We start from the raw sequence: 26,439 nt of genomic DNA on the forward strand, positions 1-26,439 counted from the left end.
GTTCTCCTGAGTTAGCTTCAAGAATTTGCAGTAAGACATAGGGGTCAAATAGGAGCCTCTAGGATATCTGTGCTTCCCAAGAAATACCAGAGAGCTCGCAGGACAGCATACAATGTCTGGAAGTTCATTTTCAGGTGATACCCTATCTAGTCGGATTGCATATGACCAGCTATATAGTTTCACATAATGTAGTGGCACAGGGAGATACTGCTGTAATATTTATGAACTGTCAAATCTTTGGAATGACGTGCGTTTAGCATGAAGATTTTTTTTTCCTTCCTGAAACATGATAAAAGAAGTCATGTCAGTTTACTTTCTCAGGGTTGCTTGCTCAGTGCATTTGTCTGGTGTAATTTAATCTTAAGCTTTCTGGGAAACTTGAACTGAGCTGACATCTCAGTGATTTAAGTCATTTCTGCTGGAAAGCTCTACTGTTGTGTTAGGTGTGGCTTTATGTATTCATTTCACTGAGGCAGGCTGGCTTTATGTATTCTCTAACAGAGTAGCTGTAATGATGATTATAGCAGGTTAACATTCTGTCCTCCAGCTGGAAGTACTTCCCAGCATGGAAAGAATCTGAAAGCTTTTACGCAAAAGTATCAAGCAGTTTCTCCATATAACATCACAAGGTAATATTAATTAATTTGACTACATGGCAATCCAACTCATCGTAATTTTAAAAAGTCCATCTTATTTCTACATGCAGTTTGTCTGGTTAGAATTCACCTCATCTATTGCTATTCCTAATGGATGGCCATTGGCTTCCAATGGAAAAAGATAGGCCTTGTTTTAGGGCATAATTCACCTTACCTATTTTTAGCAATCATCTTTAAGATGTGATTAACTGCATCTGAAATATACCTACTATTTCTACTGATAAGAGTTTATAGGAGTGCTAACTGTTGTATGGATTTCTAATGTAGATACTAACTTGGACGAATCCTACCACTCTAGCTGCCTTTCTAAAATAACAGTAGAAGTTGGAAACAAACTCAGATAGCCACTGCATGGTCCCATTTCAAAGAAAGAGTGAAGGGACAGAGAGTGGCCATCATTTCTGGCCTGTCATGCTTTGTATCCAGTTCTGGATGCTGACTCCAACACTGAGATGGCAAAGGGAACTGTTTTCCCTAGAAGAGTATATGGTCCACTGCCCTTTACCAGCTGGCACATTTGCCAAGTCTTCTCACAGGGCAAGAACCTATTAAGTAAGGATGGGACTAAACTTTACCAGAACATAATGTGATAACTTTCATGGTCTGTTCATCTACTGTCTCAGAGCAGTAAAAGTCTCAGTTGCAGATATTTCAGTGGTTGGCTGAAAAACTACCTTTTGTGCGTCAACTGACTTAAACGAGAGTCATTGAAATAGGTAAATTCTGAAATCACTGACAATGATACTGGCAATGCAAATTTGGTATTATCATGTTCCAGCTGTACAAGAATACACAGTCAAATGTAATCTATGAACTAGCTAAAAAGCCTGTACAATTAAGTGGAATATTTGTATTGTATGTTAATGGTTTTTATCTTTTGGCAGAAATACTATGTCACAAAGCAGAGACACTCAGCAGACTTCTAATACAGGTAATATAATTATTCTGCAAAATCATGACATTACTTACAGACCTATACATATTTTTCCCTTCTTCAAGGATTTGAGGCTTCCTTGGTTACAAAGAGATTTGTTTAGAAGTTCTTTGCAAAAACTGAATTATCCATGAGAAAATAATGACAAAAATAGTACTGAAATATGGTCTCATCATCACTTTGAAATAGGTCAATCAGTTTGGTACTGTTTTGGTACATACTTAACTGAATATTCCATTGCCTGTGAATGGACTATACTACATATTCTTGCAGATGTTTGACTTCCTTAACAACTTACACTTTGGTCTTCAAAGATCTGTCTGCAAACTTCAAACCTGAAGTACAGTTATGGAAGTAAGACTTAAAAGCAGATTTGCTAAACATTTTCCAGAGCTTATTTATCTACAACAATTAATTCTATTGGAGAAAGAAGTTCAGTTTGATCTCTTCACGCAGAGGAAGATGAATGAAATTCCTAAGTCTTTAACTGCGTTTTGCTGATACTTCTACAATCTTTTTTAAAATCTGAAGCTTTTATCTCTGGTTTAGGTAGTAGCCAGATGAAATTAAAACGTTTTTGTAACTTAGGGAAATTTGTATGTAGCCAAAAGGATACGTTAGTTCAACATATTAATATGTCACATGAGGTTGAAATTTGCTATGTACTTCTAAATATCACTATAATATCATCAGTTTAAAAAATTTTAAGTAAGAAAAATAAATAAAAAAATAATAATTATCCATCACTTACAGTTAGGGTATTTTCTCCAATTATAAATAAATCAGTATTATGCACATTGATGTCTGCCTCAGCAAAGAGTTGCAATGTCTGGAAAGTGGACTGAAAGAGAAGATTAACAAAAATTGTAAAGCTCTGTTACAGGACAACTCAATTAGAATACAGACATCCTAAAGTCTTGTTTTTAAATCTTCATAAGTCTTCAGAACCATAACAAATTCACAGTATTAAGAAAATTAAAGTGATCTTTCTTTTTATTTCTCCCAAGATAGTGCATCTATGAAAGCAATTATGTAATCCTGATAATTTCTTAATTTTGTTGTTTTTATTTATTAGCAGTAAAACTGCAGAACTCTCCCCCTTTTATCTTCTTTAACAGATCAAATTAAATAGAATAATACAATTGTTTTTATAGTTATTTCAAAGCTGTTGCTTCTGATAGCTGGGAAGAGATGAGAAAAATATAACAGTGAAAAAGGGAGAAATCTCTCTGGTTTTTGAAAGAAATGGAAACTGGATGTTCTCTCCCTTTTTTTTTCCTTGTGACCTCTACCCAATTCTTCTTTTTCCCCCTTTATTTTTTCCCTACCACTGTCTGTTCCTCTCCACTGCTTAAATTCTGACATCATGTCCTCAGCTTAAACAAAGAAGACAAAAATCCAGGCCAGTTCCCATTTGAAAAGGGACCATGTGCCAGATACCACTTCCTCTGCAAAAGTATCCAGCTCAGTGCTGCTTTTATTTCCATGCCACCTCCCATGTCCTGCTAGCATGCTGGTCCCAAATCCTGCAGTGTCACTGAAGGCAGCTTCTGGTTTGTAAGACTACTTGCTAATCATCTCAGATGCAGTGAGCGCTTTGTCCTTTTGCCTCCTCAGCCATTTCTCTGGTTCTGAAAACCCTATCACCACTGCAGGTTCAGGTATGGTGGGTCTGACACTGGGAGTGTGAGCTGCTGTGATCCCACAGCCATCAGTGTGCACTGAATGATCGTCTGCAGCACACAGCATGCCTGCACCATGGCAGACTGTCCTACAATCCTGGAAACTGGAAATCTGCCCAAGCATGTTTCAAAACACCTTCCCAATTCCTAAACACATCTTTCTTTGCTTTGGTTAGCAGGTAACATACCAGGAAATCTTCTCATCCTGGACAAGGCTGATGACTTGCATTTTTGGCTGTTTGTAGGAGTATTTGCACTGAACATTCACAGTCAAATAGAAACAACAAAATGGGAGATGAGAGGAAAACTGTCATTTTCCATCTTCCCTTCTCATCTCTGAGTGGTAAACAAATTGTTTCTAGGCACTGTGTTGTACAAGTAACAACCTTTTATCCGGGTCTCCACCTTCTGCACATCTGTCAGCACTAACAAATACTCTTGACCCAGCCAATTTGAAAAACACCACCTTTAAACACGGGCAGATGCTTTTCTTCACATACTTGCATAAGTATGTTACATTATCAGCCTGACCTTTTCATTTTAAGAGCTGAATGGTGAAGCTGACAGCAACCCTGCTGTTAAATGTCAGTACCTGCATCAGACTTGCCAGACAGAGTAATGAGACTGCGTCATGTTCTTGATGCTCTGTGCAAACCTGGGTCTCTAAGACAGCTTGGTTGGGTGCCTAGCTGAGAAGCCAACATGGTCTCTTTTCAAAAGTCTGGTAATTCAAGATGATTAATGTCCTGGAGGACACATGATGATTTAAAATGGGAAAGTCAAGGTATTATTGATGGATATTTTTAAGCATCCTGTAGTTCTTTAGGCAAGGACAGTTTCCTTGACGCCAGCTCTAATAAAAACAGAAAGTCAATTAAAAGTTTTCCATGCCTTCTCTAGCAAACTAACTGGCAGAGCTAATAGGCTTTTCCTATTTTGGTGTGACTTGAAATGATCACTATGTAGCTATGATGTTCAAAAACTAAGAGCAATATTATTTTCTAGGCTATGACTACACTCTACTTTGCTCTCTTACACTGAATTTTGTGGAGCTATAGTTCCCCTTAAATTAATTTAACATATGCAGAAAATGTTTTATACAGCTGTGAAGATCTACATTATTGCTGCATTATCCTAGATTATTTGCTGGAATGAAGGTTCCAAGCTCCATTATCTAGCCTTACTCCTTATTTTATTTCTTGGTTCAAATTTTCAATCCAGACAAACACAATAACATAATATAATATTTTTAGACTGCAAAGTTCTCTTTAATGAACTTTGTAAAGCATCAGGAACTAGAAAATACTTGGGTATTGATTCATCATGAATATGCCAGTGGTACTCACAACAGCAAAGGTACCATTCCAGATTCGGGTGGACACATTCACAAAATACTCTCCCTTCAGCATGAGGTCTTCCAGTTTGCATGTGATGGTACTGCACTTGGCATTCTTACAGTTCTTCCAGGGAAAATGGCAAGGAGAGACAACAGCATGCATTACAAATTACACTGTAAGTAATGGTCTTTTTACATGTAGGTAGAAGTTTTACTGTCCCGTGCCCACACCTTAAGTGTGTGCACACTCTGAAGTACACACAGTACTTCTCTCTAAGGCAGATGCAGCATGAGAACATCACTTCTGCACAGCAGGCGAGGAATGCCATGGCCATCACAGCAATCCCCACAGGTGCAGCAGAAAATGTCAGCCCTGCACCCATGTCCTGGCCTTACTCACCAGCTCTTTCACAGCTCTGAGGTTTTCTTTCTTGAAAGATGCAGAGTAAGGTCTTTTTCCTATCTGCAGTGGATTTATCTGAACTTGACAAGTAACACCTCTGGCCTAGGAGATGGACAGCAGAATTAAAATTGGTTGGCATGCTCTGAGGTTTACAGTCATCATAATATCATATATTCCTGATGGCATGGTTGCTGTGAAATTATAGGTTGTGAATTATATAATACTGGATAATTCAGAAACCAATAAACAATATAGATTTTTAGTCTGCTCTTCTGGTAATTTTTTTTCCTCCTAGATCATGCTGAAAGTTTTGTGCTGATCAAAAAATTCCATTTTTACTATATTCCTCCACAGAGCTTGGAGAAGAACCTAGTTGAAGAGTTCCAGGGTGATATGAAGACTCAGCTGTGCACTGCACAGATAGCTGGCATCTGCCAAGGACTAGACTTAGTGTACTGCTGATGTTGTGGTCCTCCCCCACACTTTCCCATCTGTGACTAAGAGACAAAAAGAAATCACAGCTACACTATGAAGGCTGATGTACATAGTGCTGGCTAACTCTCAAAACATGGCAGCTTATATGGCTCAGTTCTTCACCTGATCTGTATCAACTGCAGTTATGTACATCAGTGGGTTGTCTTTGCTAGTTAATTCTGGAAGATGGATTTTCACAGATGCCATCTTCACTGGAATACTTCCTGTTGTTACCTGCAAAACAAATAACTCATAATTAATTCAGGTAGTGATACCTACATACACATACATTATTTGGTCTATCAAAAGAAAACCAAAACAGGGATAATTAAGATAGAATAGGATTCCTTTTGCATCAGTACTTTTATGTTGATACATTTAATGGGTAAATAATGACAGTATGCCCTAATGGAAAGTGTACTATGCTGTATACCTTCAGAGTACCGTATATACAGCATAGCTTTGAATACCAGTCTGTTTCCTTAGCAAAGGTCTTATTAACTGGATGAGGTATTTTTTGAAAAGCAAATATTCTACCACAGCCAATAAGCCTTTACAGCAGCAGTTACAGAAATGTAAATGGAACATAATTTAAGTTTCTTCCATGTTGCATATTTGGATGTGGCGTTTTTTTGAGGTATGTAATAAATGTTGTGATCTGACTAGTCCTTGCATCTGGTTTGAGCACTTAACCCTCGCCAAACTTAAATTTCAAAGTCCAAGCCTGCAAAGACTCATTTTTCTTTGTGAAGAGAATAGAAGACAAATAAGCTCTGTGAACAAATAGTGTAAATTGGACTGAAGTTAAGCATTAACCATCTTCCAAGTACATAAACAATGCAGGACCAATCCCTCCCCAGCCTACTCATGCATTAAGTGCAAATTTCATTCTTGACATCATAAGACTGTAAGCATTTATCCCCCAGCTATTTGCCATTTTTTTTTCCTATTTGACTGATTCAAAAGCATCAAAATCAGACAGTGAAACAGAACTGTTTTTTCAACTGTGTTTTGGGTCCCAGTTATAAGAGGAGGTAAAGTGGCTTCACAGACCAGAAACAGAAACATTTACTAACCTTCACTGAGAAGTTGAATGTGGGGCCTATATCTTCAAAATTATTCACAGTGGAAGGAATGTTATGACCAGAGTATACTTCATAGAAGTTGATGTTGGCAAGCCTATGTAACAACCACAAAACAATACATTACAGTTGGCAGCTACTTTGAAAACATATGCAACTGAATCTGCTTTGGTTTGTTTTAAGTTTGTGAGATGGGTCAAAAGTATAATGAGAAGAAAAACCAGTCACTTGTACTGGTCTTTGAATTTTACAAATTTGTTTAGGAAAAGAAGAGCTATACTGAAGCCCAAAGCCAAGAAAGCATGTGGAGCCAGCAGTGCAGCATCAGATGTGGTTTCTGCTCAGCCTCCTGCACCCTACAGTGCATTTGGCACTGTACTGCAGGCTCCTCTCCCAAGAACAAGTGCTACTTTTGGCCGTAATGTGCTCTGTTCCACATGGGCTTATTTCCTCACTGTCTGGGTGTGCACACACAGCACCCTGCACATGTGCATGACACATTCTTATACTACTCTGGGACACTTTTTTTTTTTCATTCAGAATTCCCAAAAGAACATGACGGTGGCTGCAGCCCAACATATCATGAAATGAGGGGTGCCTGATGGAAGAAAATGCTGGGAGGGCCTGTAGATGTTTCAGGGTTCAACCAGGTGGGACCACACTCAAAGACAAAAAAAAGAATCCCTGTGTAAATAACTGCTTCTATGTGCTCCTTGGGAACAACTCTTAGGCTGAAACATCTCAGAATTTTATAGTCTTCATCCTAGAGAGGGCTTACTCAAGCAGTTAAAAAAGTAGAATTTGGGAAGTGAGTTAGGAAGAAGCAGAGGCCATCATGACTCCTTCCAGCAGCTCTGTGTAGCACAAACTACAAATCCCTTCTGTTTAGCAGTGCAGCTCTATCCATTTAATCTGGGTAACATCTGTGCATACAATGCCAAATTAACATCTACAGTCTCAAAGAGGCACTTCCTGATGCGGTGCTCTTCCATCTGTGCAGGGATTCTCTGTGATCCTCCATGCTCTTTCCCATGAGGCCTTTCCCTGCAGGGCCTCCTAACAACAACTTGCAGGACAATCCATATGGAGCTCTTTCTTATTGCTCGAATTTCCAATTCTTCTAGTTTGAAAGTATCAACTTCCTGTTCTTGCAGTTGTCACTGATAAGATTGATTCCCACCTCTGAAAACTCAGATAAGAAGATTTTTTGCTAGAAAGGACGCCCTTCAGCAAGATGACTTTTTTTCCTCAGTTCTTATTTAAAAAGTTTGTTACTTGCTAAAAATTACCTGTCAGAGGAGGAAACTATTTCCATATTGGTATTTGCTAAGAGTTACTAAATCCAAGAGAAGCATTTAAAGTTGTACACTGCCTTAATGTGTACTTCCTTCAATTCTTTTGAAGCTGGTTCATCTCCAAGAATAACTAAACAACTTTCCTGACTGTAGAGATTCCTTCATCCCTTGACTTGCGTAGGAAATTACATTTTCTGATACTTCAGGGGAAGCAGGTGAATTTGAAATCCTATTTTTCCTTGAGCAACTCTTCTATAAGCTCTCTGCCTGTTTTTGTGGTTTTTTTTGTTTGTCTTTTGTTTTTCTGTAATTATTTCTCAGATAAAATAAAATTGCTGAATCAACTTTGCGCCACCTGAAATTCCTACTGAGCTACTCCTTAATTTGGTGTGATAGCCACCTACTCAAATCCTTCTGTAGTCTTTGTGCTCCTGCCAACTTGAATAACAAACACTCTTCTACTGAAATCCCCTGTGACTTTCCCAGGGAGTTGAAAGAATTTGCTGGTCTAAATACATGCTTTTCAGCAACTACAAAAAATTGGAAAAATTCTGTCAGACTCTAGACCTGGTGGGCCCAACCGTGGTGAGCCCAGGGCCTTAGAACAATAAAACTGCAATTGCAATGCAGTTTATTAAAATAAGCTTCTCTGTCATGATCCAGATTCAAGGTCAGGTCACTGCAAGAATCTCTTGTGTTATGTGTCACGGTGGTTTTGGAATATTCATTTCCTAAATTCATCATTGCTGTGCATTTTTAAACAGCTTTCTTATTTTCATATTTCTGTCATAGTTCGAATAACTGCCATTTTTTTTCTGCCATTTTATGTTTATTGATTTTGGAATGTTTTGGAATGCGAAAGCATTTTTTTCCACCGTTAGTTCATGACTATGTGCATCAAGTATAGGTCCACAAATTTTATCTGAAAATTCAGCAGCTGGGAAAGATAACATTCCTTTGATGGAAAGTAAAATAGCGTATCTTAAACTGAGAGTCAAACTGAGAGTATTTTCATTTCATTTTTAATTTCAGTTAAACTTTAACTGGAATTGTTCTTGTTTGCAACATTATCAGACTAACTCCTGTTTCAGTGCATCCCAAATCACCGAATGTTCCCATGGTTGAAAATAGAGGTTTCAAAGCCTTGAAGTCAAGATCAGTCTTATCGGGACTTTTGTCTCTCTCTTTCTCCCCCTGGCTAACTGGCTCTACTCACAATCTGCATTTCTCAGGATACCGCATCCGACACACACCAACCTCAGCTGCCTCCGAAGTGGAGGGACAGGCTCATGATCCTAGCCCTAGGCAGGTGGGAGAGCAAGACTTGCTGCTCCTGCTGCCACGATAGGTAGGGTGGGAGCGGAAAGAAAAGCCAAGGGAATTTCTTGTGACTTCCAGAAGAACAGAACAAAGTTTTGTATACTTTCAGTGGTCTTTCAAAACTGTTTCTGTATTTTAATGCCTTTGAAAAAATGACAGTGACTCCTTCCATTATTCAGCTTACCTTGTGAAGTGAATTTCTGCATCATACCGCAAAGGAATTGACAAGCTGATCTTGTTGTCCTGTTCTTGCTCTTCTTTACTTTCACTGTTCATCAAAATACATTTTGATCAGGTGTTTTCATATTATTTTGTACAAATGTCCTACTAATACAGAATTTGCTTTATAAAACACTTTACCTCAATGCATGAAAACTTAGAACTGCCATATTCTGAAGATTCTTCAGGTTAAAATCAAAACTAATATCAAAAGACACCTATGGAAGAAACAAGGAACACAGAGTAAATGAGTCGACGATACAACACCAAGAGAACTTAAAGGTTGCAATGTAATTATTCATATACAAACATCACCCTCTGTTACTGATTTCTCCTGTTTCTGTGTAATTCAATAATCTCTTGATCCTTCAGAACTGTATTTTCCTTTCTTTCATGCACAAGTCAACTCTTGTTATGTAAACATTAGCTATCTGTATTTTTAAAAGATGTGTCACTTGCTTCAGGCTGCAACAATGGGTCTTTAGATTGCTTCAGTTACATATTTTTACATGTTTAAACACCAGCACTCACACAGCCTTTTCAGTTTCTCTTTTCTTCCAGTCATTCCAACAGGTCTGCTTTGACCAATGCAATTAGTAATTAAAAAAACCCTAATGTTATATATCTAATGGGACTTCTTTAGCTTTGCAGAATGTCATGTTTATATTACTTCTGGAAAGTCTCTTATTCCTCCAACTGACTATGCTAAAGGCTGGAAGCCTATTTCTGTTCTGCCTCAGAGGAATAAGAGATTAAGTTCCATAAAACCAGGGATATCCTGAGATTTATGGCATAAATGAGAAAAAGGATATATGATCTATCCTCAGGTTCTCCTCTCCTCTCCCTCTCCACAGCACCACTTCCTTGCAGAGCTGAGCTGGAGCAGCTGCCCAGGTTTGCTCAGCAGTGAGGGTTTGATGCACTGCACAGAGCCCCCAGAAGGCTGCGAGTGGCAGCTGGCTGCTCATCTCTTGTCTTCTCCACAGCCTCACTCTGCAAGGGTTACAAAGCTACAGAGGCATTTGGGTTGTACGGACAGAGAGAAGTGTGCTTTAGAGCATTTTTTTCCTTTAATCTAAGTATACTGGTCATCACTGTTTAGGCTCTGAATTGCTTCTTTCAGTGCCTCTGAAATCCAAGAGGAAGTTGCCTATTGCCAGCCCTAAAATATTCAACAGTGTATGCAGACTTAGGGGAAAACAAAAACAACAAAAATGCTTTGGTATGTCAGTTGGGGTTATTCAATTGTGCTAGCTGTACCTGTTGTCCTGTTCGGAAAACAGGATAGCTTATCTGGCAGATGACTGTAGTTTGAGATGTTCCTGTCTGACATGAGACCTCAGTCCCATCGTTCTGCGGAGGAAACAGAAAAGTCATCTTAATAGCAGTTTCTAATAAAAGACAGGAAATTCCCAGCCTGCCTATTCCACATGAGCTGTGTTACAGTAAGAAGCTGTTCCAGTAGGTGTTATAGCAATAATTCCTAGAGATGAGATGGATGGGAATTATAGGTAGGGCTAGGAGTGAGGCAGGAGAATGGTGGAATAAGGATTGATCCTATGTAATTTCTCTGGACTCTAATGATCTTGCAGAAGCTTCATGCTGGGCTTGAAAGAAGGAATAATGACCATAGTGTAGGCCACCTACTTCATTAACACTTATTGCGCTTTTTAGAATATTGCTGCAGAACTTCTACAGTAATATTTGCATGGCCTGAGAGATGGTTAAGTACTCTCACCATAGAAATTAGTGTGTGGAAGAGAAATCTTATACTTTTTGTAGGAAAGTCTACAATAATTAGGAATTTATGTATTACTCTGCGGAAAATTTAGCATGTCAGCATCTCACATGAAAGGAAAGACAAATTCATAGACTATAGCCAGTTATCATGACGCTGAAAATAATAAAATGTACTGTTTTTTTTGTAAAACATATCCCTACCAGATACTTACCATTCATGATTTATATATATATATATATAAAATGTAAGCTTTGAACAAATAGCTTATAATATTTCAGCTTTGAAAAAGGCATGTTTTTTGGGGGAAAAAATCTTCACTTGCAGGCTGGAATACTTCTAAACAAATGGGCTTTTAAAGTGGAAGAAAAGCCTAGCTCCAGTGTGGTCCTTTGGTAAGAATGGAGTGAGTAATTTTGCTGTGCAACAGGATAGGGAGGTAGAGGGGCACACTCAGCACAGTATGGAGTCCTTCTGCCAATTCATTGTTCCAGAAAATGTGGCTTTTGGACAGTGATGAATGCTCCTATCTCTTCATTATTGCTCTGGACTTCACCCCTTGTATTATCATGCATCTCCCCAGTAGCAGGCTAACGCATAGGCCAAGCACTGAAATCTGGATTTCATCCTGAATTGAATTGTTTCAGAGAAACAGTTCAGTTTAAAGATCTACTGTATTCCCTAAAATAGTCTGTAAATTCCTTTATTTTCCCTTCTCAGATCAAATCTGTTAGAAGAGCTTCTGGTATAGCAATCATTTCAGTCTGATTAACTGTCTATAGCTGGAATACGTGATGTTGGCAGTGAAACCACTTTTAGATCCAAAGTCTTCACTTTAAAGTTGCATCTGTGCTGCATGCTATATCAAATATGAATTCCCTGCAACTGCACTCAGGCATGTTTTTGGGAGTCAAGCACAAGATATGACTGCCAAAGCCTAAAGTGAGGAAAAGATGACTTGAAATACTGACGTGAGGTCAAACTCAACAGGTTGCCAACTTTTATGCTGAGTTGGCAGTGGTTCTCCTTGACCTATATAAAACTGATATGCTGAAGAGAATAATTCTGGTAGCCAAGAAAATAAACTGAGAGAAAGATTTGCACACACGTTCTCCTTTCTTGGGACAGACACTAATAGACAGGAAAATACGTTTTTTTGGAGAAGCTGGAAAATCGGCAGCAGTAACAGAAACAGTGAAGATGGGTAACACGTACCGGTAAGGAGGAAGAAGCAAAAAACAAGTTGTCTGAAAACGTAGCCTGGATTCTGGTGTTATATGCATTTTCTTTTTTATTTTTCAATTTCACATTGAATGTTAGTCTTTTGTTTTTGCTGCTGACAATGAACTGCTGTTTGCTGTTGGAAAATGAAGTTCAATGTTGTAAATAGAGGTAATAGAACAGCTGTGGATCATGAAACTGTATCATACTGTGTTGCCTTTAGCCAAGAAAGAATAACAAGCACAGCAAGACATTTCCTATTTTCTATTCATATAAATCTTTTGCTTTCTAAACCCTGTGACATGAGAAACTCTGTGATTATGTTTTTCAGAACCAATTAGAATTAATGTCATTGTTAAGTGCAGAACTCTGATCGTGTACAGTCAAAGTCACTTTGTTGAACTTTCACATTTTCCACCATGGTAAGAAAGGTGAGCGGAGAATAGGCAGTTGAGTCAGACTGCAGCTTCAGGAGGAGGCAGTTTTGTCTGTCTTCATACTGTAAATGTACGTGTGTGTCTGCATATGGATTTAGAGTACGTGCTTATACACTGATCTCCTCTCCCCAGCGACACAGCCTGATGCAGGAAACTCTCTGTTCCTCACAGGAGGGTCTGAAACTGCTGCTGTGGCTGCTCTCCTAGAGCACTTCTTCTGACACAGTCAGATAGACACTGCTCTTCTGAGTTTTCAGTGTTTATTCATTCATACGGTACCAAAAAATCAGTTTTGTCTACACTGATAAGAATACTGCTTCTGTATCTCTGTTCATATTACACCCCTTTTTCCTTGGCTACTTATTTAGGCAGAAATGCTATTCTTTTCTTTTTTTTTTTCCTCTGTTATTTCTAAATAGATTTTGCATCATAATGGTATTCTTATATAGAAACTCATTCAGAGCCTAAAGATAAGCCAATCCATGAAATCCACTAAGAAAATGTCTCCACCAATCCCACTTGAGGTCTTACCCATCATCTCCCTTCTGCTGTACATTCAGGACAAGATCACAGATACAAAGCTCATCTTCACCACAGTCTTTAATAAAAGGAATCTACCAAAAACAAACAAACAAACAAACAAATAAATCCTGAATGACAACATCCTGAATGTTTTACTTTAAAATTATCTAGGGACAGTAGAGTCTTAGACACCTTAGAGGGAAAGAACATCCCTTCAAAGGACATTAAGAATTCTGACACACAAAAAAGCTAATGCTGAGAAGCATGCATTCACATCAGCTGATCCGTAAGAACAGTGCAGGTAGGGTGTTGCTAGCCTAAATCTGATGTAATCTGAAGGAATCCTGTATGGGAACTGCTGAATCGGCCTGAACCTCTGATTGATCACCTGAGGCAAACAGTGAGTCAGCCACGGGAGCGCAGGTGAAGGCAATTCACCTGTGCTGCCGGAAGGGGTGGAGCCTGGATCCACCTCTCCTAGACCCATTTAAGAGCTGACTACCAGTGGGGAAGGATCTCTTCTGGAGTTTTATAAGCAAGCCCAGGATGTAGGTAAGCATCCTCTCTATTCTCTTTTTGTTATTATAACCTGCTTTGCCTAACTCTCTTGTTTATTTCATAATTATAACATCTTAATATTCATTGATTATACAAATCCACGTTTCCCAGTTACTCTTTTATTGTAGGTTAAACTGACTTAGATTACTTCATACTGCAACGCAATAGAAATTTACATGAACAGTGACTTGCTCTAACAGGATGCTTGTTATGCTATGGTGTCTGTTGTGTGTTGGTGAGCAAAGATTATGTTATCAGGGTATAAAGCAACAGAGACAGGATATGTGCAGGTGCCTGCTTTCAGTCCAATGACTTAACTGGGATATGAGTTTTTACCTCTATGTAGCTCCTCAGTGATTTTATAGGTCATGTTATGCATAAGTGTATAACAATGCACTGTCCTACAGTGAGGTTGTGTACTTACACTGTAGGCCACAGATGCAGGAGAAGATGTATCAAGTACAGGGCTGGTGCCAGGATTTGCTAGGCCAATGTCAATGCGCACATTAAGGGAATTGACTGCATCAGAAGGTTCCTGTAAAACACAGATGATAGCTCTCAGCACAGCAAATAACATAAAAATGGTAATTCTGTTGTAAATTTATGATGTGTAGTAAAATAATGCTTTCTCTAAACATGAAGTAACAATGTAAAACTCCATTTATTTACCAGAATACTTTTGTGAGATTGCCTAGTGTGGTATCCTCTTGCTAAACACTTCTGTTTCCATTTCTGTGATAAAACTCTTTTTCCAAGTATACTCCAAAATACTCTATTCATCACATATATGTGTAGACTTTGCATCTGCAGAAGCTAACCATCAAAAGCCAACAGCAGGTGACTTTCCTTCTCAGACTGCTGCAGGAATCAAATTCCTATTCTAGTCTGCTTAGGCAGCGATAAAACACTATATGCCTTGTATCTATTTAGTTTCTTTGTTCTGGGTGGATACTCTTCTAGTTCATGGCTCCACGATGACAATAAATGTGATCAACAAGTCAAAAATATTTTCCCTCACTGAATTTGGGTATACAATAAATAAAAGAAGGAAGAAACTGAAGGAAGGATGTGAGAACATTCCTATTTACTATTCAGCGCTAAGCCTGCTGGTTTTAAGTACTGCAAAGCAGACTCAAAATACTCAGACTTTCTAATACCTGACATGGCACAATGCAGGGGGGTTACTGCAGGTGTTAGGGCTGTGTTTGGCCTTGATTCTAGAGAAAGATGGACACTTTATCTCAAATACAACTTGTGTATACTTAGGGCTAGCATGCATGAGGAAGAAAAGTCCACCTCAAGTGTTAATTTGAAATAAGACATTTGTATGTGTTATTGCTGGTCAAGAATCTAAAATTTTTAGAAACTAAAGGGAAACTGACATCTATTGAAACTATGGACTGTTTCTTTCCAGAACTAAAATACATAAATATGGCTGTTTCTGCCTTTAAAAGCTGTGATAAATAAGATTTATTATTTTCTTTGGAACTGGTATCTTACTCTGTGTTTTTCAGTATTGCAGAATTCAAGAAACTTAAATCCTACGTGAGACAATGTACACAAGCTGGAACATAGGAAGTTCAATACAAACATGAGGAAAAATTCTTCACTGTGGGGGAGATAGAACATTGGGACAAGCTGCCCAGTGAGGTTGTGGAGTCTTTCTCTGGAGGTATTCGAAACCCACTTCAAAACTTTCCTTCATGAATGCAACCTACTATAGGGAAACTGCTTTGGCAGGGAGGTTGGACTTGACGATCTCCAGAGGCCTTTCCAGCCCCTACAGGTCTGTGATGGAATTCATCTTACAGACATAAAATTCATTAACATCTTCTGATCATTTTTGTTACAACACCCCTTACAATTGCACTTACCTGTACGTTGAAGATGTCCTGAACGCAATTCATGGAATGAGTCACCACAACATCCCTCTGCATGTACCTTTCATTATTTTCTTTGAAAAGTCCTCTAGAAGTCACTCGGGAGGACTGGAGATCTGCATCCAGTGTTGCATTGTATTTTATAGCTACAAGAAAAATAACAGTAATTTTTTTTTTTTTTTTTTGCTGAGCCATACTGCCTGTGATCTCATTACTATGCTCAACACTGCAGAATGACCAGACTTTCCAAACCACAATAAATATTTTACCTTTTTTCATAGTAATCACAGAACATTCTCAAAATGTTAAAATTTTCTCTTGTGTTTTCCAAAGCAGTCCAACAGTTTTAAATTCTGAAGTAAGTTCTCATTCACAGAGAGCATATTAAATGGCAATCAATCCAGTCTCCACTTCAGATAGCTGAGCCTGCATCTCAGGCAGGAAGCCAGTTAGCAGGGCCAGGATTATAGCAGATAAAGAGGCATTGCAATCATATCCCCAAATTCTGAGATGACTATGAAAAATCTGCGTCTTCTCTTCAATCACATCAGAATTTCTGACTTATTCTCTTCACAGGATGACTAATGCACCTTGAAAGTTTTATTTTATAGCTAACAATCACAAGGTCCAAAAGGCACTGTGAGTAGGACCGAAGCAGTCCAACTGGTGTTGGACTAAAATGGCTTCTTGAGAGATGAGTGCTGGTCTCAGAAATATTCTGCACTCTCCTGTTCTCTGAAAAGAAAAGGTTCTCTCCGTGGACTTCTGCACTGATCTTATGGAAATTATTTTTATGCTGAAGAGAAAAGAGTCTGAAGTCTGCTATTGAAACAGCAGCTCACAAAGACTCTGTCCCCAAACAAGCATCCTCCAGAGATACCCATTCACCCTTACTAAAGTGTGTTGCCATATGTGAGTGACATCAGCTAAAGGAAAAAAAACAGAACTGGTGAGCAAAGGCTTAACATAAAATGAAAAGCTTCTCAGTGTCAACATTTTCTGGGTTTTGTCATACCAATTTTCTTTATATTGTTAATTCCTCACTTTTTACAAGATTATGGAGCCGGTGATGACAGTAGATTTTAAAAACACTTCCTTAAGCACTTAAATTTGATAGTGATTTCACCTTTCTTGACACCTAATGCATTATTTCTTTAAAATTTCCACTACACATTTGAATAATGGATTTCTGAAAAAATTAATATAAAACAAGCCATTGAAATATCTTACCCACTTGATTATCTCTCTTAGGTCTAAATGTAGCCTGAAAACATATTTTGACAGTTATTTCAGTGTTCTTGTTCAGCAGACTGATTTTCTCAGGTATAAACGAGGCAATTATGGACACATTTGCAATGCTCTGTGACCTGTAAAACGTTTTTCAAGTGTTACATGTGATTTTCAACAGGACAGTGTAACTTAGACAGTATTCTCTGCTACTGTTTGTAAATGTAACATAGATCTTTTGAGTTCTCAATGGAAACAGTATTTATGGCACTGGCAAAATTATTTTTATTTGCATACAACTAAGTCTATTAATACAGTAGCTTTGAGAAATATAATTAAATAAATAGTGTATCATATCAAATTAATAGCTAATCAATATCTTTGTCCCAATGCCCTAATCAGTCCCTTATGATAACAGAGAATGAAGCCCTTGCCCTGTTTTCCCAACATGAAACCTTCTTCTGATCCTTTTGGGAAGTCATTGAGTTCCTCTGGAAAGGTAAAGAAGGGTAGTTCTTGTAAATTATGCCTTTGTTTTTCAGAAAAACATCTTCCATGTAATTAGAACAGTTTCAAAGTAACCCCACTTGTTAAAAAAAAAAAACACTTTAATAAAAAATGAAACTCATTAATCAGGCCAAATTCCAGAGTGAAGGAAAAATGAGCATCTTCATTAATCACATAGAAATAAATGCTGGTACTACAAGGAGCATTATTTTCTTTAATGCAATCTCTATCAGCACCAGCAGGAGTTCTTTTGTAGGTCAAGGGTCCAAACTGACCATTCATTTTGTAAACTCTTGCTTTATTATGAAATAAATGGCAATTCAGTGATGTTTTTCTCATTACAATGGGGGCCCTCAGGCAAGAGGAAGGGTGACAGATTGGGCAGCAAGCTACATTTTAACTTTGCTCCCCACAGAAGCAGTGTAAAATACACAGTATTTGTGGAGGCACAAGTTTAGGTTCTTGAAGCCTTTCTTCTTTATTTTGAGAAGTACTCAGATTGTGTCAGTAAAGGCTACGTGCTTTTAATATGGGTTTCTGGGCAGAAGTAGATGCCAACTCAATCGCATCCATACCCAGAATAATCACTCTTCCTTTGTATAAGCCTATCAGCTCACAATAGCTCTGCAGGTTCTGTAGGAGGTAGCTTTGTCTCTCTCAGTACCAGAATTACCTTGTAGCTGTTGAAGCATGCTGTTATGAAAACTGCCCAGCATGCCCCTCTCCCCTCTGCTACTCTTTCCTTCCAGACCATATGCCCCCAGAGGAGTGTTTCTTCCCCCCACCCTCCATGTACCCCTCTCACAGCCCTCACCATCCAACTTCCCTCTCTGCATCTTGGCTCCTCCCTCAGGCTGGCTTGGCTTTTGGTAGTTTGATTATAAGTACTTAGTAGAATCATAGAATGACATGGATTGAAAAGGACCACAATCATCATCTAGTGTCAACCTCCTTGCTATGTGCAGGGTAATCAGCCAGCAGACCAGGCTGCCCAGAGCCACATCCAGCCTGGCCTTGAATGCCTCCAGGGATGGGACATCCACAACCTCCTTGGGCAACCTGTTCCAGTGCGTCACCACCCTCTGGGTGAAAAACTTCCTCCTAATATCTAACCTAAGCCTCCCGGTCTCAGTTTAAAACCATTCCCCCTTGTCCTATCCCTATCCACCCTCATAAACAGCCGTTCCCCCTCCTTTTATACGCTCCCTTCAAGTACTGGCAGGCCATCATGAGGTCTCCCTGCAGCCTTCTCTTCTTCAAGCTAAACAACCTCAGTTCCCTCAACCTTTCTTCATAGGAGAGGTGCTCCAGCCCTCTGATCATCCTAGTAGCCCTCCTCTGGACCTGTCCAAGAGCTCCACATCCTTCCTGTACTGGGGGCCCCAGAAGTGTACTTGGAAGCTGTGTATTAGTGATGAAGCATTAAGTATGTAAGCTTTCTGAACACATGGAATGCAAGAGCTTTATGATTTGTTTTGCTGCTTAATTAAGTAAATGTCCAACTTTCATCTGATTCATTAAATACTGCTTTTCCTAAAGAGTTTACCGACCAAAGCAGAACCACGTTTCCATCTGCACCAACTGATACATCAGTAATGTCATTGTCATCTAAGTCTCCATGGCCATCTACTGATCTTCCAAAGAATTTGAGCCGTTTTCCAAAAGCAGAATCCGATCCTAAAATTTTCTGGGAAAGAAAGTTTGGTTACTATGTTGCCACAGCAATGCTTTAAGCATGTAGATATCAGCCCAAACAATGGATTTTTGCAGATTCTCTCTGTATACATAACATATTGTTTAAACAAAAAAACTAGTGTGAATGTTTTCTCAAATGCTGTTAAGCACTTTTTCCTCCCCTGTTGGAGGAGACAATGGACTAGAATTTTCTGTCTTGGTAGTAAATCAACTAGCTGACTGCTTTATGCCAGCCAGCACTTATTGGAAACTTTTTCCATCTCACATTGAGCAACTCAAAGAATAGGAAGCTAAACAGGACTTCTAACAAATAATTTCTGCAACCAGAAGCTCTGCATGGAAAGTGATATTAAAATTATTACTATTATATGAGCATACTATTATATGAGCTCATGCTCACCAAATATGCAAATTTCTCTGAATTATTTTTCCTCAAATACATATTTTTAATTTCTTTATTTCAAATTTACAGTGTGGGGAGTTATCTAATCTTCAGTACTGCACAACAGCTTTAAAAACTTGATTTGCAGGTGTCAAAAAAGATAAAGAAAATGAGTTGATTTCATATGCATGCACCAAAATCATGAGAGGCTCAAACAGAGCCTCTGTACACTTCAGCTGTAAGCACCACAACAGTATCACTCAGGACATGCTGACAGCTGAAGTAAGGAGGGGAATAAAACTTGAAATAAACCATGAAAATAACAATACTAAGAGGATGAAACCATGGGCAATAAAAGGATAGAAAATCCTTCAGTTTTCCTCTAGCACATCTGAGTACAACATTGCACAACACAGTTATTTACCTGAGAATATTTGGTACGTATTGTCTTTTGAAACCCATTGTAAATATAAATTGCTCCAGAGTTTTGATTTTCCAGTGGTGCACCTATTACAACATCATTAAAGCCATCCAAGTCAATGTCTGTAAGTGCTGCAATTGCTGATCCAAAGCGAGCATTTTCTGAACCTTGTGGGCCTTCCAAAAGCTCTTGTTGATCCAAAATTCCCTTTATAAAAGGAAAAAGAAGAAAAAGCCAAAACATAACTATCATGACACCAGATTAGACATAGGAGCACTATCTATGCGCATTGTTTTTTGCTTTTTTTTTTTCCCTCCCCCAGTACATTCCCCTTGGACTGCTCAACCCTGAATTCCTTCCCCATTGTATTGCCCATTCAGTTTGCATTATGTCTCAGAGTCTTGGCAAGCATTACACAGCAAAATTAAAATGCTATGCAGAGTACTAACAGCAAATATAACCATATGTATAAAGCTTAAGTGCTCTCACTGTCCTCATCTGACTGTTCTGAAAGTTTCACAATACATTGAAAAATACAGTTTCCAGTTTTGGATTACCAGTTTTTATGCAGAGGGAATGGAAATTATGTAACTGGACATAATTCTTTGAAATAGAAATGGAATTTCCTAACTATACTAATGCAAAAAACATGTGTCCAAATGGTAAACTCCTGACCTCTGCAGTGCCAATGAGGAAAGAAAGGCTGGAGATCTTTAGAGTTAAATAATCACATTTATATTACCTTAAACCCTGCTCTTTGGCAATTATCATTCTCATCTCTAACCTAAGTTATCACACTGTGCTCAAAATGTTATAAATACTAGCCAAGTTATTTGTTCAAAATGACTAGAAATGTGTAATTTATGCAACATAAACAGTTTCACAAATTCAGGTTTTGTTTTTTGTTGTTAAACCACTCTCTCACTATATTTAACTTTTAAATAATTTTAAATCCAGTATTTGTCAAAGATTAAAATTTGTAAGGATAGCCTTTCAGTGTATTCATTTTTTGAAACATGAAAAAAACCACCATCCTTTTCTTCTGTATTTTTTGTCTCTTTTCACAGTCACATTGACCAATGTCAGCTACCAACAGTACCGCTTCCAGTACTTCATCAACCTTAAAATTGCCCCAGGATACAGCTTCATCTTGCTCCAGGATAATTAGACTCTGAGCACTTCTGAAGAGGATGGTACTTCATCTCTGTTTTTCTGATTGTAATTTACCTAGTAAAATGCCATGTTCTCTAAAAGCTGCCATTAATAGGAAAAATTTACTTTGCATATTAAGACATCCATGACTGTTTGTGAGACTGTTCAGAACTACCAGATTTTTCAGGATGGTTAATACAAACTTTCTGAAAACACCTACCACAGATCTGAATAAAAAACAGTCAGTCAAGCATCACATAAACAGCACAGCTATGATGACAAAGGAGACAACATGAGTAATAGCAACCACCCACTGTAAGGTCCATGAAACAATGCACTGGCAGAACAGTGTTTATTAGAAGTGTTTTAGGAATACTGTTAGGTGTTGAATAGATTTCCTAAAATTACACAGAAAATTAATTAGCGGAAGCCACAAGGTTAACTTTACAGAGAAACAGTCAACTTGGCACTGCATTTATATACTGTGCCCAGCACAATCCCTAAAACCAAGGTCAGGGAGGAGCAAGCTGCAGCAGCCAGCCCTTAATCACTAATACTGCTTAGCTATTAGCTTGCCTCGTGGCTCTCTTTCAGACTGCTCCAGCTGGCTTATTACCAGATTATGTCCATGAGCGGAGGGAGAGTTTGCACCTGCTTCTGAAAAGCAGGACAGGAAAGACTGTGCTGGGAAGGACTCCATCTGCATCCTCTGACCATACTGCCTTTGCATCACTTACCCCCGCCCCTACACTACACCTCAGGTAAAGCACATGTTTTGTGTCTCTTAACAAAAACACCACTCTCAGCATTTCAAGTGCTCGGAGAAAGATAAACAAAATAAAGGCCCAGAAGAAGTCTGGAGCCAAGGGATTTTTTACATAGCTGTGTCCAGCCTCTGCAACAGGGTAGTGCTAAGAAATACTAGCCTCAGGGCAACGGATCACTCCTCTGATTGCTCTCTTCACCAAGTACTCATGATTGGACTGTCCTGATAAAACTCTAATCCAGGGAAAAACAGTAAATCCCAGCTAAAAATGAAAATGCCAGAACTTATTATGGAAGGATATGCAAGAAGCCAGTTCTAGGTTTGCTACATGCCTGTTCTTACCTTTATGATGGAGAACATATATACTCTCCCTTCTTCTTTCTTCAGGTCATTCATAAACATTGGTGCACCTACAAGCAACACATCTGTCACAGAGTCCTTGTTAACATCCACTGAACACACCACGCTGCCAAAATAGGAGCCAATCTGAAAACCAGTAAGAAACTTGAGTTTGTATGTGGATTTTGCAAAGCATAATGCTTTAACATCTGAACCAGAAAACACTTAAACCTGAAAAAGGCCCAGTAGTAATGAAACTGCCCATTGGCGTGAAACTATTATATAGCATACAGCATACTCCAGTGTTTTATGAATCACAACCTTACTGTGTGTTCACTGCTTCTGTCTAATAGTTGCTACCATGGCCTTACCACTAAAAAACAAGAATGAAAACAGAGAACAAGCAATGGAAGGTATGCTTTTTATATTAAACTGTGCACATTATACTCCACTATCTTTGTCTTACAAAGTAAAACAAAACTAAAGCCATCTAAGCTTTCCATTCTTTCCCAAATTGAGAGAAAGAAAAAACTTTCAATTTTCTCCCTTGATGTCATCTACTTCGCAGCTTCTCAGGCAGAGTGGAGCTCACCACATCCCTCCCAGTTAGAAGCGCTGACAGAATCATACATTATGTGGCTTTGTATATTACTTTGTACCAGCAGTAGAATGATATCGTAAAATATGCTTTAGGAGTTACAGTTAACCTCACTGAAATAGTCTGGTAGTAGAGAGAAATGCAAGTAGGATTCTAAGTGCACTGGAGAAAGGAATTTTTCGAGTACTGCATTCTACTCTATCAATAAGAACTGATGCTTTCAAAATCTGCAGTCGTAAACAAAATATACTTGCCTGTTCACCTCTCTGGGACTGCACAATTGAGATATTACCTCGGCTGTCAACATCATAAACCACAACTCTGCCAGTGTAGTTGGACCTTGGTGCACCAGCAACAAAATAGATGGAACTCTGAGTTGAGAGAACAGCAACTGAATATCCTGGGGGAAGAAGACAGCATATAACTTGTGAGAGTCCGGGAACCTCAGGTTATCAGCTGGTTATCCATAACGGCACAGACGACTCAGTCTGGTGTATTAGTGGCAAAGGATGGTGCCTATAGATAGGAACTGAAGTTGTCCCATATGCATCAAACCTCTTCTGGAACGAACAGAGGCACAGAGATGAGGTCGAAGAATGTTTGCAGACTAGCATGAACAATAGCCTAGCCTAAACATAGACCATTAAAATGTCAGTTTTATGAAGGAGATAGGAAAAATTGCACATAGAGTATCCTGGGAATGAAGAAATAAAGAGAAACTTGAGATAAACATTTGAGCCAGTGCTCCAACCAGGGAGAAACACCTAGCTCTGGCAAAGCCCTCGTTGCATTTTCTCACAACTCACAAAACCACAGCCCTGTGCTTTGGCTGAACACAACAGACCGTAATAGCTTGTCAGCTGAAGGGCTTAGTTGGTTGAATGTCTTTCCACATTTTAATCCTCATTCACATTATTCTAACATCTATTTGCTTTCAGGAAACATCTTTTAATGCCCACAGACATGTTACAATGCATTAGCACTGTAAGAATTGTTTTACTACACATTTTACATTTCTGTGATTTAACTACACCGGATTTATTTTAACACAACAAAATCACTCTTTCTAAAGTCTGTAGCTAAACTGAGTAACAAAATCCCAGTGATTGGGCAGAGCGTGCAGGTCTTTAGCAAGCTGTAGTACAAAGCAAGGAGCAGTCCAAAAGGATTATGCCTTGGTCATTGCATTTATCAGTCTTATTCAGGTTTGTGTGAAGTTAATATGTGGCTATGTTTTTCCAGGAAGAGACCATCACTGGAGGCTTAAATTTCAAAACAAGATTTTATTCCACAGCTTAAGACCACAAGTTTCTAATTCAAACAGTACACAACCACTTGAACTGAGAGGGTGCAGTGTAGAATGGAGGCCGAGTTAGCAAGCTGTGATGAGCTAGCAAACCATTTAGCATGGGCTCCTCACTGGTACTGGGGGATCCACTGGGGGATAGAAAGAGGGAAAGGAAGGAAATGAGAGTACAGCAACAGTACCAAAGGAGGAATAAGAAAAGGTAGCAACATTGTTTGCTCCAAAAAGAGTAAGGATGATGCTCTAGACAATGTCTAGTGGAGAAGTGTTGCACAGAAACGACCTGACCTTTTAAGAATTATTCTAACAAAGAGAAAAGTAAAAAATCTGAAGCTATCAGACATAGAAAAAAGCTACTGCTTTTTAAACTATGTTTAATAATTTCATTGTGTCAGATACAAGTACTGCTAACCCATAGAGAAAAGTGTAAATATCAGCGGGAAAAATAGCACCTCTTTAATAACTTCACACATTAGAAAGCCACAGTTGATAAACACAGTGCTATTATTCAGGAACAAATTGCTAGCATGCATATTGTAGCTTTGCAGAAAACATTTCAATGAACTGAGAAGATAAACTGCCTGGCTTTACTGGGCCACAAAAGCATGTGTCAGAACATAAATGGGAGTTATAAATAAGATCTCTGCTAAACTGTTGTATTATGCCTAAAACTATAAAATTGATTGGAAAAGGCCAAGAAATGAGAAAACACAGAGGAAACTACAGCAAGTCAATCAACTGCCATGTGCAACTGAAAAATATTAAAAGAGAAGGTATCCAATACTACAAACTGGCCTTTTTTCAAATCTCATGATTTTTTTGGTTTTGTGACAGAAGCTTTTTTTCCCAGCTTAGCATTTTGATGGGAATAGAATTTTAAAAACACAATAAAAGACTTCATTCAGTGTTCCAGTAAATAAAATATTTTTGCATGCAAAATTCTTTCAGAGACAAATTTTCCAAGTTATTCACCAGAAGCTCAATGCATTTCCAGATTTGCATTTTAGTCCTTTACCTAGATATGAACTATGATTTCGGTCCTGAAGAATTTTCTCGAACACATTGCTTGGAAAAGTAGTAACTCTGTTTGAAGACTCCTGAACTACTGTTCCACTCCAGTCATAAGCCCCAACAGCACCCAGCAGCAGGACATCCTTTAAAAAGTGAAAGTCAACACTTTAGAGCTGCTTACTTCAGAAAAAGTGTAAACAACAACAACAACAAAAAAAAACAACACCAAACAGCTGAAGTTACCATATGTAATTACATAAAACATCATTGTGTAATGATGTGCAGTCTAATGACTACAAGCAGCCGATGTGAGTTGTTTAGTTTTCATTTGCATGCTGGACCTTACTACCCTATTAAAAAGGATTTCCACCCCTCTATTGCAAGAGGATAAGTGACAGCTTTAGTTCCTGGGCACTGCAACCCAATTTTCCTACGCCTGGCTTCTCTAGAGCTGGTCTTGCTAAGCCTACACTTTTACAAACTCATGATCTTTGGAAGAGTGTCAAAATTGATTTAATCAAAATAATCTTAAAATTGATTAGCATGAAGAATTTATCTGATTTATTATACTAATTTCTAAATGAGATGTTATTTAAGCAAGTATTATTGATTTTATAAAGATTGGAGAAATTATTTTCTGTCTATTTATATAGAGGTCAGAGCCCAGAAATACACTATCATCACAGTATTGTTCCAGTTCTTCTGAGCTATTCAGCTGCAGAATGTCAACTTCAGTGACTGAATTTCTCATGATAGGTGAACTAAAAAATTGATGAAAACATTAGATTAAGTTTCTCAAAATCATTACAGTGAAGTGGTAAGAATACATGTAGCTGTCACTTAGCTTCACTTATGAACAAATATTTTGTCTTTTTGGGAGAACACACCATATTTTAGAACTCAATTTCGTGTTTTTCTGTTAAAAAAATAGATCATTTGACATTCTCCTGTTATAACAATCTTTAAAAAATTGTCAATTTAAAATCTTACACAGTTGTGTTTCAATGCAGTATGCCTATGAAATAGAACCTACTTATATCATTGAATAATTAAATTCATATACCTTTTTTTGTGAGAAATACGCGCTGAACCCCACCTGTGACATTTCCATTTGGAATGTATCACCTTGATCTGTACCTGGTAAAATAAATGTTCACATACAGTTAACCCTACAGAAGAACACAGAGAGATCCAATCCTGCTGCTTACAAGTATAATTTTATAGAGTCCCTATGTAACTCCATCTTTTCTCCAATCCACCATTTCTGTTAAAACATTT

The 26,439-nt window shown here is 38.3% G+C and overlaps 1 protein-coding gene and 1 long non-coding RNA gene across 2 annotated transcripts in view; one reads left to right on the forward strand and one right to left on the reverse strand.

Annotated features, from left to right (window-relative positions):
* ITGA2 (integrin subunit alpha 2) overlaps window positions 1-26,439 on the reverse strand; it is a 68,780-nt gene that overhangs the window by 5,403 nt on the left and 36,938 nt on the right. The window contains exons 10-28 of the mRNA XM_031609452.2: window positions 26,225-26,298; window positions 25,166-25,304; window positions 23,099-23,244; window positions 22,250-22,393; window positions 19,993-20,196; window positions 19,042-19,178; window positions 16,988-17,124; window positions 15,752-15,903; window positions 14,302-14,412; window positions 13,329-13,411; window positions 12,355-12,496; window positions 10,662-10,754; window positions 9,543-9,619; window positions 9,367-9,450; window positions 6,562-6,664; window positions 5,609-5,719; window positions 5,009-5,113; window positions 4,619-4,732; window positions 2,342-2,431 (exon numbers count right to left, since the gene is read on the reverse strand). Coding sequence (XP_031465312.2) covers window positions 2,342-2,431; window positions 4,619-4,732; window positions 5,009-5,113; window positions 5,609-5,719; window positions 6,562-6,664; window positions 9,367-9,450; window positions 9,543-9,619; window positions 10,662-10,754; window positions 12,355-12,496; window positions 13,329-13,411; window positions 14,302-14,412; window positions 15,752-15,903; window positions 16,988-17,124; window positions 19,042-19,178; window positions 19,993-20,196; window positions 22,250-22,393; window positions 23,099-23,244; window positions 25,166-25,304; window positions 26,225-26,298 — 2,246 coding nt within the window. The remainder of the gene's footprint in view (window positions 1-2,341; window positions 2,432-4,618; window positions 4,733-5,008; window positions 5,114-5,608; window positions 5,720-6,561; window positions 6,665-9,366; window positions 9,451-9,542; window positions 9,620-10,661; window positions 10,755-12,354; window positions 12,497-13,328; window positions 13,412-14,301; window positions 14,413-15,751; window positions 15,904-16,987; window positions 17,125-19,041; window positions 19,179-19,992; window positions 20,197-22,249; window positions 22,394-23,098; window positions 23,245-25,165; window positions 25,305-26,224; window positions 26,299-26,439) is intronic.
* Window positions 13,419-23,128, forward strand: LOC149913098 (uncharacterized). The gene is made up of 5 exons (XR_016461403.1): window positions 13,419-15,549; window positions 21,057-21,182; window positions 21,736-21,902; window positions 22,295-22,403; window positions 22,600-23,128. It is a non-coding gene; the product is annotated as an uncharacterized LOC149913098 (long non-coding RNA).

The sequence above is a fragment of the Phasianus colchicus genome, chromosome Z, assembly GCF_987193195.1.
Source record: "Phasianus colchicus chromosome Z, bPhaCol1.hap1.1, whole genome shotgun sequence".
Taxonomy (NCBI): domain Eukaryota; kingdom Metazoa; phylum Chordata; class Aves; order Galliformes; family Phasianidae; genus Phasianus; species Phasianus colchicus.